The sequence below is a fragment of the Triticum aestivum genome, chromosome 1B (genome assembly GCF_018294505.1).
Source record: "Triticum aestivum cultivar Chinese Spring chromosome 1B, IWGSC CS RefSeq v2.1, whole genome shotgun sequence".
Lineage (NCBI taxonomy): Eukaryota > Viridiplantae > Streptophyta > Magnoliopsida > Poales > Poaceae > Triticum > Triticum aestivum.
The window spans coordinates 2724239-2738719 of NC_057795.1; the positions used below are offsets into that span (position 1 = coordinate 2724239).

General features: G+C 56.1%; 2 protein-coding genes and 1 pseudogene across 2 annotated transcripts; 1 reads left to right on the forward strand and 2 right to left on the reverse strand.

Annotated features, from left to right (window-relative positions):
- Positions 1–6129: 6129 nt before the first annotated feature.
- Positions 6130–7967, reverse strand: LOC123083217 (tryptophan aminotransferase-related protein 2-like). Its single transcript, XM_044505314.1, has 4 exons — positions 7692–7967; positions 7286–7589; positions 6566–7148; positions 6130–6490 (listed from the first exon to the last, which is right to left on the reverse strand). Exons 1-4 carry the CDS (start codon positions 7904–7906, stop codon positions 6306–6308), a joined length of 1287 nt encoding a protein of 428 aa, XP_044361249.1. The 5' UTR covers positions 7907–7967; the 3' UTR covers positions 6130–6305.
- Positions 7968–11147: 3180 nt separating this feature from the next.
- LOC123083229 (hydroxyphenylpyruvate reductase-like) lies at positions 11148–12392 on the forward strand. The gene has a single exon (XM_044505319.1). The coding sequence runs from the start codon at positions 11309–11311 to the stop codon at positions 12278–12280; it is 972 nt and encodes a 323-aa protein (XP_044361254.1). The 5' UTR covers positions 11148–11308; the 3' UTR covers positions 12281–12392.
- Positions 12393–12593: 201 nt separating this feature from the next.
- Positions 12594–14311, reverse strand: LOC123102162 (uncharacterized acetyltransferase At3g50280-like; annotated as a pseudogene).
- Between the last annotated feature and the right edge of the window lie 170 nt (positions 14312–14481).

Sequence of the window (14481 nt, forward strand, 5' to 3'; positions counted from 1 at the left end):
TAATCATAATCATAGTTCATGACTTCATGAGCTCGGTCGTCGAGATCGAATATCTTATCAACACCCTCCCCGGTATTGTTCAGATATTGGGAGCCGTCATGTCCTTCATTCAGATCATCTGGCCTGTTAGGGCTGCGTATGATCTCGAACATGGCCTCTTCTCCCTCTCTGCCGGTATTGCCCGCCATAGCTTTTAACTAATCCAGAAGAAATATAAAAACAATTTAGTATTCAAATTACAATGCATGGATGCAATCAATTGTTGGAAATATGCCCTAGAGGCAATAATAAATTGGGTTATTATTATATTTCCCTGTTCATGATAATTGTTTATTATCCATGCTAGAATTATATTGATAGGAAACTCAGATACATGTGTGGATACATAGACAAACACCATGTCCCTAGTAAGCCTCTAGTTGACTAGCTCGTTGATCAACAGATGGTCACGGTTTCCTAAACCATGGACATTGGATGTCATTGATAACGGGATCACATCATTAGGAGAATGATGTGATGGACAAGACCCAATCCTAAGCCTAGCACAAGATCGTGTAGTTCGTATTCTAAAGCTTTTCTAATGTCAAGTATCATTTCCTTAGACCATGAGATTGTGCAACTCTCGGATACCGTAGAATGCTTTGGGTGTGCCAAACGTCACAACGTAACTGGGTGGCTATAAAGGTGCACTACTGGTATCTCCGAAAGTGTCTGTTGGGTTGGCACGAATCGAGACTGGGATTTTTGTCACTCCGTATGACGGAGAGGTATCTCTGGGCCCACTCGGTAATGCATCATCATAATGAGCTCAGTGTGACTAAGTAGTTAGTCACGGGATCATGCATTACGGAACGAGTAAAGTGACTTGCCGGTAATGAGATTGAACGAGGTATTGGGATACCGACGATCGAATCTCGGGCAAGTAACGTACCGATTGACAAAGGAATTGTATACGGGATTGCTTGAATCCTTGACATCGTGGTTCATCCGATGAGATCATCGTGGAACATGTGGGAGCCAACATGGGTATCCTGATCCCGCTGTTGGTTATTGGCCGGAAAGTTGTCTCGGTCATGTCTGCATGGTTCCCGAACCCATAGGATGACACACCGGAGGATGGCCTCGGCGCCCTAGCCGACGCAGAGCCTGCACCGGCACCCGCGCCCGCTCCGGCCACTGCCTTGTTGTCTCACTTCACGCGCTGGCCGGCATTCGTGATGAACGGACGATGCTCTTACTGGTCACGATCCAGGGCGAGCGCCTGGTGGCCCTCCTGGACATAGGTTCCACGCATAATTCCTGCCAGAGGCCACCATGTAGCGCCTCGCGTTACAACCGACAGGCGGGGAGCAGCTGCGGGTCACCGTCGCTAATGGCGATCGTGTACGCTGACATGGGCTTGCCCGTGACGTGCTTATCACGATCGGCGACGAGCACTTCCACCATCACCTGCGCCGACATTGATTTGGGCTGTTTCGACTTCATCCTCGGCGACGACTTCTTGCGGAGTCTCGTCCCATCCTTTGGGACTTCGACACCCTGACGATGACCTTCTGGCGTCTCGGTCGCCGCGTCCACTGGGAGGGCATTGGAGGCACCCCGGCGACACCCCCGCTCCAGCTGGCGGCGGCCACCATCGAGGCCGCGCATCCACTGTTGGCCAACCTCCTGCAGCAGCACCGTGATCTCTTTGAGGAGCCGCAGGGCCTTCCGCCGGCCCGGATCTATGGACCACCGTAATTCACCTCCTTCTGGGATCGGCTCCTGTGGCCGTACGGCCCTACCGGTATCCTCAGCTGCAGAAGGACGAGTTGGAGCGACAGTGTGCGCTCATGCTTGCCGCGGGCATCATCCATATCTCCACATCGTCGTTCACGACGCTGGCCTCGTTCGCAAGTCGGACAGCACGTGGCATTTCTGCATCGACTACCGCGCCCTTAACGCACTCACGCTGAAGGACAAGTTTCCTATCCCGGTGTCGATGAGCTTCTCGACGAGCTGCACGGGGCGCGCTTCTTCACCAAGCTGGATCTCTGGTCGGGGTATCATCAGGTGCGCATGCACCCGGACGACATCGTCAAGACGGCGTTTCGGACTCACCACGGACACTTTGAGTTTTTGGTGATGTCGTTTGGCCTCTCCAACGCCCCGGCGACCTTTCAGGCCTTGATGAACGATGTCCTCCGACCCTAATTACGGCGGTTTGTGCTCGTTTTCTCTGATGACATTCTTATCTACAACGCTTCTTGGGCAGAGCACCTCCAGCATGTGGCCATCATCTTCAACGAGCTTTGGGCGCATCATCTTCATCTTATGCGCTCGAAGTGCTCGTTCGGGACGCCTTCTGTCGCTTACCTCGGCCACGTCATCTCGGCCGAGGGGGTGGCCCTGCTCACGCGCCTTCTCCATCGCGACGCTTTTCTTGGGATGAGGAGGCCACTATAGCGTTCGAGGCCCTCAAGGGGGCCCTCACGACGGGTCCCCGTCCTGCAAATGCCGGATTTTCGACCTTCCGTTCACCGTCGACTGCGTCGCCTCCGGTGCGGGGTTTGGTGCGGTCCTTCATCAGGGCGATGGACCCCTCGCCTTCTTCAGCCGGCCCTTTGCCGCCCGCCATCTTAAGCTGGCGGCTTATGAACACGATCTCATTGGGTTGGTGCAGGCAGTGCGACATTGGCGGCCCTATCTTTGGGGTCGCTCCTTCCGGATCCGCACAGACCATTACAACCTCAAATTCATGCTGGATCAGAGGTTCTCGACCGTGCCACAGCACCAGTGGATCAGTAAACTCTTCGGGTTTGACTTCACCGTCGAGTACCGGCCCCGGTCGCCTTAACACCGTCGCCGATGCCCTGTCGCGGCGTGACGCCGATGTGGACGACGGTGCGGCTGAGGGGCGGCCTTCTGCATCATCACCGGGCCCTCCTTCGCTCTCTACGCCGACATCCGGCGGGCGACCGCAACTGTGGCTGACTCTCTCCTCCTTCAGCAGCAGCTGCCAGCGGGGGAGCTGGAGGAGCCGTGGCGACTCGCCGACGGCCTGCTCCACCATGGGCGCCGGGTCTTTGTTCCGGCGCACGATGATCTTCGTCATCAGGTGCTGCGTCTCGCCCACTCGGCGGGCCATGAGGGTGTGCAGAAGACACTCCATCGTCTCCGCGCTGACTTCTACATTCCAGGTGATCGTGCCCTCGTCCATGACTGGGTACGGTCTTGTGTGACGTGCCAGTGCAACAAAACGGAGACCCTACGGCCGGCTGGCATGCTTCAGCCTTTGGAGGTGCCGTCCCAGGTCTGGGCAGACATCTCCATGGACTTCATCGAGGGCCTCCCTAAGGTGGGCGGCAAGTCCGTCATTCTCACGGTGGTCGACCGCTTCTCCAAATATGCTCACTTCATCGCGCTCTGCCATCCCTACACCGCGGCGTCGGTCGCTCGGGCCTTCTTCGATGGCATTGTCCGTCTCCACGGGTTCCCTTCTACGATCGTCAGTGATCGGGACCCTGTGTTCACGGGACATGTGTGGTGCGACCTCTTCCGGCTGTCGGGCGTGAAGCTCCGCCTGAGCACCGCCTTCCACCCTCAGACGGATGGCCAGTCCGAGATTGTTAACAAGGTGATTGCCATATATTTGCGTTGTGTTACAGGTGATCAACCTCGCGCATGGGTGGACTGGCTTTCGTGGGTGGAGTACTGCTACAACACCTCTTATCACTCCGCCCTCCGTGCTACGCCTTTTGAGGTGGTTTATGGCCGGCCACCCCCGCTGATTCTTCCGGTTGATCCGACCTTGGCGCGGACCGAGGCGGCCGGTGCTCTTCTGAGGACCCGTGATGAGATGTTGGCAGAAGTCCGGCAATGCCTCCTTCAGGCTCAGCAGTTGGCTAAACACTACTATGACGGCCACCATCGCGAGGCGGAGTTCGCGGTGGGTGACTGGGTCTGGCTGCGTCTACTTCATCGCTCTACGCAGTCCTTTGGACCCTCGCGCGAAGAGGAAGCTGGGTCCTCGCTATGCCGGTCCCTTTGCTATCCTAGAACGCATTGGGCAGGTGACTTACCGTCTTCAGGTTCTAGCGGGCGCGCGGATCCATGATGTCTTCCATGTGGGGCTGCTTAAGCCCTTCCGCGGAGAGCCACCCGCGGCTCCGCTAGCGCTACCGCCAACCACGGACGGACGTCTACTTCCTGAGCCGGAGAAGGCGTTGAAGGCTCAGCTGCGTCGCGGCTCTTGGTACGTGTTGATTCAGTGGGCTGGACTGCCAGAGGAGGACGCTACTTGGGAGCAGCGCGAGGAGTTCCGCCAGCACTACCCCGACTTTCAGCTCGAGGACGAGCTGTTTGCGTAGGCGTGGAGACATGTTATGACCGGCCGGTCCTACAGCCGCAGGAGGCCCACCGGGCAATCTTAGCCCGCAAGTTATCTTATTTTTTATTTCGCATCGTGGTTATATATACAACTTGTAAGACTATTTTGAGATTCAAGCAATAAGAAGAATTCTATTGCCCGACTCCCAGAGGAGCCGGAACCATAAAACCCTAGCCGCCTCCTTCCCTCGCCGCTGCCACACGCGCCAGGACGGCGCCACGCCACCGACCGCCGCGCTCAAGCCCGCGCCCTCCTCCCTCCTTCCCCTACAGCCTACGGCCTAGACCGGGCAGAACCCTAGCTCCTAACACCCTCCGCCAGCCAGTGCTGCTCGAGGAGGATAAGTATGTACCACTGCTCCTCCTGCGCCTGCCGGAACAATGACATGGGCACGGGCGTCGGCTGCTCCTCAGCCATGGTGGCGTTAAAGTGCCCCTGCGCCTACTCCATCATCAAGCCGGCATGCACCGGCGCAGAATCCGGCGCGGAGTCATTGTCGGAGCTAGTCTAGGTCGTCATCAGAGACGTCAAGAGAGCTGGCCGGCATGCCACCTCTATCCTCCTGGCATGACGGCTCTGCCAAGTGGTTGCAAGGGTGGCACCTCATGCTTCATCTCCGTCCACATGCTCTCCCATAGAGCGTTCCCGCTCGCCGTCATGGCGGACATGGTGCACGGGAGGAAGATGTAGAGCGGGTGGGTTGTGGCGTGTTCTCGCCGAGTGTGGCTTCCTTTAAACAGTGGATGCCGGTGAAGCCAAGCGTCCAAGTGCGTCAATGCACGGGCACCGGAGTCAGTTTCTCGGCCGGCGAGCGTGACTATTGGTGGCAGACGGAGGGACGGGCATTAACGGACATGGTAGATATCCATTCATGTCCCGTCCAGTAAACGTGTCTCCCGCATTGAATAGGCGCGGACACCGGTGACGGGGTGCGGACGGCGCCCTCGAGCCGGCGAGCCACTTCAATGTCGGCACCAGCTAGAGGTCACGTCCTCTCTGGTCCGATGTCAATGGGGAGCGGCCGCTCTACAGCGACATGAACGCGGGCAACTGGTTTCGGGTGGGAACACACGCAGGCAAGGGAGGGTTTTAGGGTGAGAAAGGGTTGTCAGAACTCAGAAGCGGGCATGACAATGGTCCAGATGTCCGGAAAGCTTCCTCCTAGTTTGTTTTTGGGTTGCAAAAAATGCGTCCGAAACGGTCGGTGGATCGATATATAGGCCCGTGTTGGATAGCAAAACATGTCTGGACCGCGTGGTCCGGACGATTATGGACGGGTTAAGGGTAGGCGTTGGAGATGCCCTAATATCACTATTTGTTGAGGAGGGTTGGTTTGATCTAGAAACATAGTTGGCTTGCCAGATATTTCCTTTTGCCAAATGTCGTCAGAGTGTCGATGTTAGCTATAAGGAAATTTGTTACGGTCCGTTCGTCGCGGTGGTATTTGGAACCATGCTCAACGTGCACATCCGTTGTTTTTGTAGGATGGTGTAGCTAAGGAGATCGGATGCACGTGGTGGCCAAGAGGGAGGGAGCAAATTTATTTTTTTCACATTTATAGCTATGTGAATACATATTGTGCCCGGTGCATTTGAACAAATAGAACGCATTTGAACAAAACAGAACAGATTGACTTTGAACTGTTGCCCATAGCAACAAAATAAGACAACAAATGCACGCACACACACTTCATTGTCGCCGGTAGCGACGCACGAGCATTTTACTAGTATTCATTAATGAGTAACATTTCGGGAAGGAGCGACGATTAAATACTCAATGCAACACCATTATTATTGCGTGCAAATAACATCTCACAGTGACATTATTATTGTGCGTCTTGTATTTGAAAGGGAGTAGCAAAACTCAATCAATCAGAGACGCTGCCCCCTTGCGATGCATTATAGTTGTGGCTTGTGCATCCTCATTGATCGAGATTTCATGTTATGGAGGAGAGACGCTGTATGAGCACGTTGAACACAGCGTCCCTGTCCATCATGTTGACCCTGACGCACCTGGCGTCTCCTCCGAACTGCTCCCCGCCCCGCGCCACGATGCCGTGCCCGCGCAGGAACTCGGCGCAGTCCTCCACGCCATCCTTGTAACAGCGCAGCCACGCGAAGGCTGAGAATGCATGAGAATTCAGATCAAGTTGGAGCAATGACGGAATTATATTGGCATGTAGTGCTACTAGCGTACCGGGGTACGCTGCCACGGTTTGCTTGGTGAAGTTGCAGTAGCCCGTGATCTCATCTGGGAGGCTGAAGGTGCCCGTTGCCGCCACGGCGGCGTGCAGGGCCCGCCAGCGCTCCCCCGTCCGGCGTCGCGCAAAGTCGAAGAGGCGGAGCTGCGTGCCGTCCCCGGGGCCAGGTTCGTAGGCGTCGGAGACGACGCCGAGGATCTTTGCGGCACGGAGCTGCGAGTCCTTGGACACGCCGATGGTGCTCCCATACACGAAGTAGACCATCTTCTTGGCCACATCGCTGTCCTTGACCAGCGCCCACCCGAGCCTGGTGCCGCCGTGGCCGCTGAGCTTGGACATGGTGAAGAGCATGATGTCGTGCGCGGCGGGGCTGGTGATGGGCGTGTACTGAGGCCAGTAATACACCAGGTCGTGGATCGCCTTGCCCTTGCCGGAGTCGGAGCTTAGGACGGCCTCGCGGATGGCGCCGTCGGGGTTGTTGGGCGAGACGACCAGCTCGATGTTCTCGCCGCCGTGGTCGCCGTGGAAGGCGTTGGCGTCCCCCGCCCACCGGTAGTAGCCCGAGAGCAGGAGGTCCGTCTGCACGGGTACATCTACCACGTACGTCGTCCAAGATCACACCCAGCAGGGCATGTCAATCACCCACGACCACGACTCACGAAATAATAATCTAACTGTCTGTATTTTCTTGCTCGATCGACCTATTCTTTTCTTACCGAGTAGTAGGGCGCCGGAGAGACGACGCCGACGGGCCGGTCGGTGCTGGTGGGGGCTAGGGCGTACATGGCAGCCTGGAAGAGCTGGGTGGTGCCAGTGCCGACCACGAGGTGGTAGCCGTCGGCCATTGCGTTGCCGACGAGGCGGTGGACGCGGCGCACCTCGCGCTCCAACTCAGGCTCCAGGTACCAGCAGAGGCCCCCTGCGTTGGAGAAGTAGCTCATCCCCCACCACCCGGGGATCACCGCCGCCGCCCGCTCCCCAGCCTCCCTCCAGAACGCCTCGTACATGGTAGGGTCGCCGCTGCACAAATGACACGCAAGGCAAAGCAGACGTGTTACATCAATTCTAGTTCTGCAATACTAATAATCACCAATTGTATTGTTTTATGAAAGGAACACGCACAACTCGAGGTTGATGACAGCGTCCGGCGAGAGAGCATCCCCCTTTGCATCTGGTCTACCTCTTGTGACAGAGCTTTTGTCACAGCGTCGCCGGTTTATGTGGTACTGGCAGAGGAGAAACACGAGGTAGGCGAGGTTGGAGACCACCAACGTCCAAACCGCAACCCCACCACCGCTCGGCGCCGGCCGTCCCAACTCCTTGCCGCCGCCGTCCATTCCGCCCCGTGCAGGAAACACCTTGCTTCTCACCCCACGCGTCACCCTTCTTCTAACCTACGTAGTGTCCTGCTATTAGTAGAATTTGTAATCTACATAGTAGGCTCCTAGGTGCTATATATAGACACACACACACACAATCATACACCCATTTAGAGCAAGTATAATAAGCTCATAAACTCGTAAATCAGTTAGAGGAGTAATGTTTTTGCTCCTCGGCTGAAAAGTCGCCCCATGGCGCCTAAAGATACTCTCCCGCCCACGCGGCGCCACACTTCCCGTAGCCGACTCCCCACGTACCACCAATGACAGCTGCTCCGGCTGGAACAACTAGGCAAGAACCTTCCGCTGCCCGCACCAAAAATAAAGTTGGAGACAAAACATGTTGCCCGGTCCACCACACTAGTAACTACCACCGGTAGCAAGGTCGGAGGGGTGGCCAATGCATCTCCGACGATGTCAGGCCGCCCTGCCACTGCTTCTGTCGGCGGCAAGTGTGCTAGCAAGCCGACGGCCGATGAGTCGGCCCTCGCCGAGGAAGCGAGGAAGAAGAAGAGAGAAACAAAGCCACTCCGGCACCTCATCCCCATCTGGCTGCTCATTGGCGTCTCGGGCTGCCCCTACATCCAGTGCTCCGTCTTGTCGTTGTTGTTGTCATGGTGCAGAGATGAACGTAGCCAAACACTTAGCGTCTTTGGAGGCATCACATGCGCTTGGGATTGAAGATCTGAATTAGTATTCGGTGTTTGATCATCATGTAGCTGAATGGGAGGACAAAGAGGAGGCCGAGACCCGGGTGGTGGCCGAGGAGGTAGAACTTGAGGAGAAGGCAGAAGAGGAGGAGGTTAAAGATCCCATGGAGACCGGGACCCAACCAAGCACGAGGCAACCAAGCATAAGGACTCACAACTACAACCAAGTTGAAGATATTGGTTTGTGCTATGCTTGGAAGAACATCTCCACGGGTGCAATGGTTGGAAGTAATCAAAGGACCGTTTGGGGGAGAAATGCGGAGTACTACAACAATTCTATGGATGTGACACCAAGATGCACTCAAGGCTCTCTTGTGCATCGTTAGGGCACCATCCAAGAGCAATGCAACCGATCGTCCGTTTGCATTGTTCAAGTGAATCATTCACCACCTAACAGTGGGCCGGTCACGAAGTTTGTCCCTATCATTTGAGATCTCTTCAAACAAAGAAACCAGAAATTCGGCCACAATTCATTTACCAAAGAGATCAAGCTTCAACATATCCATTCAGGACGATGATAGGAGGATGAAGATGCCAACAAGAGTACCGTTGGCAAAAAATATTGCAAAAGAGAGAAAGAGGAGAGGAGCATTCGGTGGCACATACCAAGATCAACTTGCGGCCATGATTGAGGCCGAGAAAGTTTTGACGGCCAAGCGCAGGGATGAGAAGACATTGAGATGGAATGAGCTCAAGATGTTGGAGGACGAGAACTGTAAATCCAAGTTAGCGACCGAAGATAGGAAGTTGAAGGAGGATGAGCGTAGTCTTGCACTCGAGGAGGAAAGGCTTTAAAATGCAAATAAACCAAAGACCATGCTATCATGTTCATGAAATTAACCACAATGGATGATACCGTAAAAAAGTTTGGGGAGCTCACTCATGGCGAGATCTTGACCCAAAGGGAGGTCCCTCTTCGTAATGGTGGTGGTAGTGGTGGCCGATAGGATGGTGGCCTAGAGGATGGTGGTGGTGGTCGACGAGAGGATGGTGGTGGTGATGATGGTGATGATGGGGGTGGCCATGTGTATGGCGGTGCCACTCTCCTGCTCGCCAAGACTCCATCTTGGCCGAGCCACCACAATTCTGCTGCCACCAACATTCCGTGGGCTCGCGTCGCCGCCTCCAGACGGCGCTGCCACCTCCAAAGCTCAACAACGCCAGCTCTGTCCAGGACCGCCGTCGCACGAATCCTCCAGTCGCACAACGGCAGCCAGCCCCCGCAACTGGCCGACGCGGAATAGGCCAGATCGAGCCCCGGCGCAAAGAGCGTCGTGCCGCCACTGTCCCGCGCACTCCGCCGTGACGCGACATCACCGGCCAGCAGGCCGTGCCGCCCCGCACCGCCACCGCCTGCGCGCCACCCGCCGCGCTAGGGCACCGAGATCCGCCGATGTGCCCGAAGAGGAACCCCCCGCGGCCCCTGATACAGGTGAGGGCGAAGAGATCCCGCCGTCGTCAGCACCGCTCGGGCTTTGCCTGGCGGCGCCCGCTGACGGCGGCGGGGGAGGGGAAGAGGGTGGGGGCTAGGTCTGGCGGCGGCTAGGATTCGGCACCCGGGTCGCCCGGGCAATTCATAATTGACAATCAGGTGCAATTTTTTTATTTATCACCACCAAAATGGCGTCGGCAACCACCTGGCCGGCCCAACATGCCCTCTTCTTCGAGGATGCAGATGTCTGTTGGGAATAAGCCGTGGCGGAGCACGGTATGGCTGGTGTCAAGTGCGCCAGGTCGGGTTCTTGGCAGTGCGATCGGCGTCGGTGCGTGCAGCTGGTCGGGTCTATGGGCTGGGTCACGGCGGTGGCTGTACGTATGTGAGTATGAGTGAAGTGCGTGTGTGCGCATGTGTGTATGGCCGCAGCGTGCGCGTTGGAGGGCGTTGTGTGCGGACGAAGCGTTCGGATCAAGCACCGTGCATGTAGTTAGCTAGTAAGTAGTTAGTTCGTGGGTTTGTTAGGTGGACGCAGTGTTTTAAATAGCAGGCCATGCTAAATAATGACGGACCTTCAAATCAGCAATAGCCGAGCTATAGAGAGCTATTTTGTATATAAGATCATTTAGGGCATCTTCAATAGTTGTAAGATAGTTGTTGGTAGACTTTGCCATATAGGATTTTTGATGATGTGTCATGCAATAAATGAGGGAAGAGAAGAAAGTTGTATGTACATGAACCAACATCCCTTGCACAAGCTCCGATGTAGAATGATATCTCACATCCGAACACCTTATTTATTGCCTCACATCCTATTGGGCAAACTAGATACAATCCATTGAAGTTGTTGTATGTTAAGGTGTTGGTTGATGACATGACATATTTTACCAACAAGCTAACATACAAACTATTGAAGATGTTCTTAGCAACATCCTGCTGAAAAGGCTATAGCGGGCTACAACAAAGCTATAGCCGGCTATTTAAAGCTATGGCTGGACGCCAAGGTCGTGTGGCTCATGCGGTTAGTGGCCAGCATGGTGCAGCGGCTATGCATGCGTGCCTGAGGCTAAGGCTACTTAAAGATTTGTAAGCTGGCAGTCAAAAGGAGGTGCAAGCGCTTGTGCTCCGGGGGCATTAGTTGCCAGAAAACTATCTTCTTGTGTTCTTTCGTCCAGCTCCGAGAGAGAGAGAGCAAGTTTAGGGTCAGCTCCTACAATGACAGTGTCGCGGCGGGTGCTCGTGCTCGTCCGCCTCTCACCGGCCTCCCTCGCCGTCCTTGGTGCCCGCTTTCACCTCCTCGACCTCCACGCCTCGCCGCTACCCATGGACGCATTCCTCGCGGCCGCAGCTGCCGACAACGACGACCCACCGCGTGCTGCCCTTATCCCTGGCCATGGGAGCGTCTGCGTCGACGCGGCGTTCCTCGACGCCGTCCCGTCGCTGCGCTGCGTCCTGTTCAACAGTGCAGGGTTGGACCACGTTGACCTCCTCGAATGCGAGCGCCGCGGGGTCGGCGTGGCCAACGCCACAGGGGTCTACTCGGCCGACGTCGCTGACTACGCCGTAGGCCTCCTGATCGATGTGCTCCCGCGCGTGTCTGCGTCCGACAGGCACGTCCGGCGCGGACACTGGCCGGAGCGCGGCGGCCACGGGTTCACGCTCGGCAGGAAGCGCGTGGGCATCATCGGGCTTGGCAGCATCGGGTCGGCGATCGCCACGAGGTTGGAGGCGTTCAACTGCGCCGTCTCCTACCACTCACGCCGCCAGAAAAGCAATGTCCCCTACTGCTACTACCCGACCGCCCGCGACCTTGCTGAGTGCTCCGACGTGCTCGTCGTCACGTGCCCTTTGACCGCCGAGACCCGACACATCGTCGACAGGCGTGTGCTGGACGCCCTGGGGAGCGGCGGCGTCGTGGTTAACGTGGCGCGCGGCGCGAACGTCGACGAGGTGGAGCTCGTGAGGGCGCTCGCGGAGGGAAGGATCACCGGCGCCGGGCTTGACGTGTTCGAGCACGAGCCCGACGTTCCGCCCGAGCTGCTGGCCATGGAAAACGTGGTGCTGACACACCACCAGGCCGCCTTCACCCCGGAGTCCGTGGCAGACCTGGACCGCCTCTTCGTGGACAACCTCGAGGCCTTCTTCCGAGGCTCGCCGTTGCTTACGCCCGTCGTCGTCTACGACTGAGCGGCTGCGCGATCGATCGCGAGTAAACAAGACATGATTGTGGTTAGATCGTCGAAAATAAAATGGACGTTGATTCTTGCGCGGCGCTGTTCTTTCAGAAAGATTAACGTTACTCTTTCCAAAGCAGCAGCCAGGTAGCATGTGTGCTTGATCTCGTCCCGGTACCGTGTGGACCTCCCGACGGCGCCGAGCTCATTGGCGTGGGCATCACTCTGCGCTCCGAATGCTTACTTTCTCCAGATCCAATGCAATACGCTGATCGATGTCACATGTATTATAACCGAGCTCGAGGGGCATTTTCGGGAGAAAAAATATTTCGAACTGATTAGATTCCCCTTACAAATATTTTAAAGGTATTCTTGATACGAATTTAAAAAAGCCCAGTTAGTCTCATCCGTTAGATCACCCATATAATACACATGCTCTGGTGTATTATAATGGATCATAAAATATCTCATTATTAGTCACTCCCTCGGTCGCATAATATTATGGGACGGAGGGGAAGAAAATATACCCAATTTTGATTCAAGAGACACAATATTATGCATCAGTGGTGGCTGCACCCATGAACTCCTCATCGGCGACAAGTCTAGCGAGCGCCTGTGGGGCTAGGCACACCTCCAGAGCAATGCTCCCTCCACAGCCTCGGCCCTTGTACACCGTCGCCTTGCCATCTATCTTGTTCCCTGCGCCGCTCCGAACAGTCACCGGCGCGCCCCATCCGAAGTCGTTCCCATACATGTCGAACCGCGGCGAGCTCAGGCAGGCGCATGAACCTAGGCTCTTGGGGCCAGGATGCTAGCTTGTCGCTCGCGTAGGCCGTGTCGAACGACGCCACGGCCTCGTTGAGGAGCCATGCGGCCCAGCCAAGGCCCTTGTCTAGGATATCACGGGCTGTACACTTGGCAGTGCCGTGCTCCACTGTATTGCCCGCATAGGACGCTGGTATGCCGCCAACGCGGCCAAGGCATCCCACAAGCACAGTGTACGTTGTCTCCTGGTCCGGCGCAAGTCGGCGGGCTCGACACACGGCACGCCACAGGTGCGCCAGCAGGGCCTGCAGCGAGAAGATGGTGCTAGTGATGCCGTAGCCGGACATCTCATCGTTCGCCTTCGTCTTGAGATTCTTTACACTTGCCGCCGAGAAATGGAGGAAGCATTCCTGCACAGAAGGGAACAAATGTACACGCTGGCCCACGACATCCTCCAGCTTGCCGAAGGGCAGAGGGATGGGGACGGTGAAGCTGCCTAGGAAACTTCTGTCGAACACCGGCAACGGTGTCGAGATCATAACATCGTCGTTCCCACCGGCACGGCTTAGTTCGGACCAGGTGTTGAAGAATTGCCAGAATGTCATACGGTCCGCGACGCTGTGGTTCATCGAAACGGCGATGAAGACGCTGTCGGCGAGCTCAGTGACCTGTGCGGCCAGGAGCGGGAGCGACCCCTCAATGGCGTCCGCACCCAGCAGCCCGTCGAGCGGGAAGAAGGACCACACCACCCGCGGAACCAAGAGCGAGGCGGTGATGTCGGCGACGGTGACGCTGGGAGCCACGGCGTGGATGAACTCGGCGCCCTCGCCGCCGCAGCGGAGCGAAATGGTGAGGCTCTGGCACTGAGGCGACGCTCCGTCATTGCTAGCCGGCACGACAGCGGCGTCGAGGCGCCCGGCGTATGGGTAGAAGCGGCCAATGGCGCGCCCAAAGGAAGAAGCTAGACGCTCGACGTCGACGTGTCCTCCAGTAGTGGGAGGCTTGGGCAGGAGGACGCCCTTCTGGATGTGCTCCACCGTGATAGACTTCAGATCCCACGGCGTCAGGTGGATGGTCTCTACCGGCGGCAAGGCCGTTGTTTCCGGCGTCAGCAAGCTTTGTTGTATAGGAACCTAACAAACAAGTTCATCTTTTCAAAAATGATGAAAAAATAGCGGGCATTAGTGTGGCCGACCAGGTGGACCAGGCAATACAATTCCAAACAACTATTGACATCTTCTAAGAAATTGCACCTTTAGAAAAGTACAACTCTGTACATGGTTGCGAACTTGCGAGGAAGTTTCGTTCTTCCATCCATTGATTGAGACATACTCCAAAGTGTTTGGTTAAGTAGTACTCCCTCTTTTCCGGTTTATAGGGCTTATCTCAAAATTTTAGTTTTTTTTTCCATTTTATAAGGCTCAATTTGGTTGTTTCCCATCACATGTT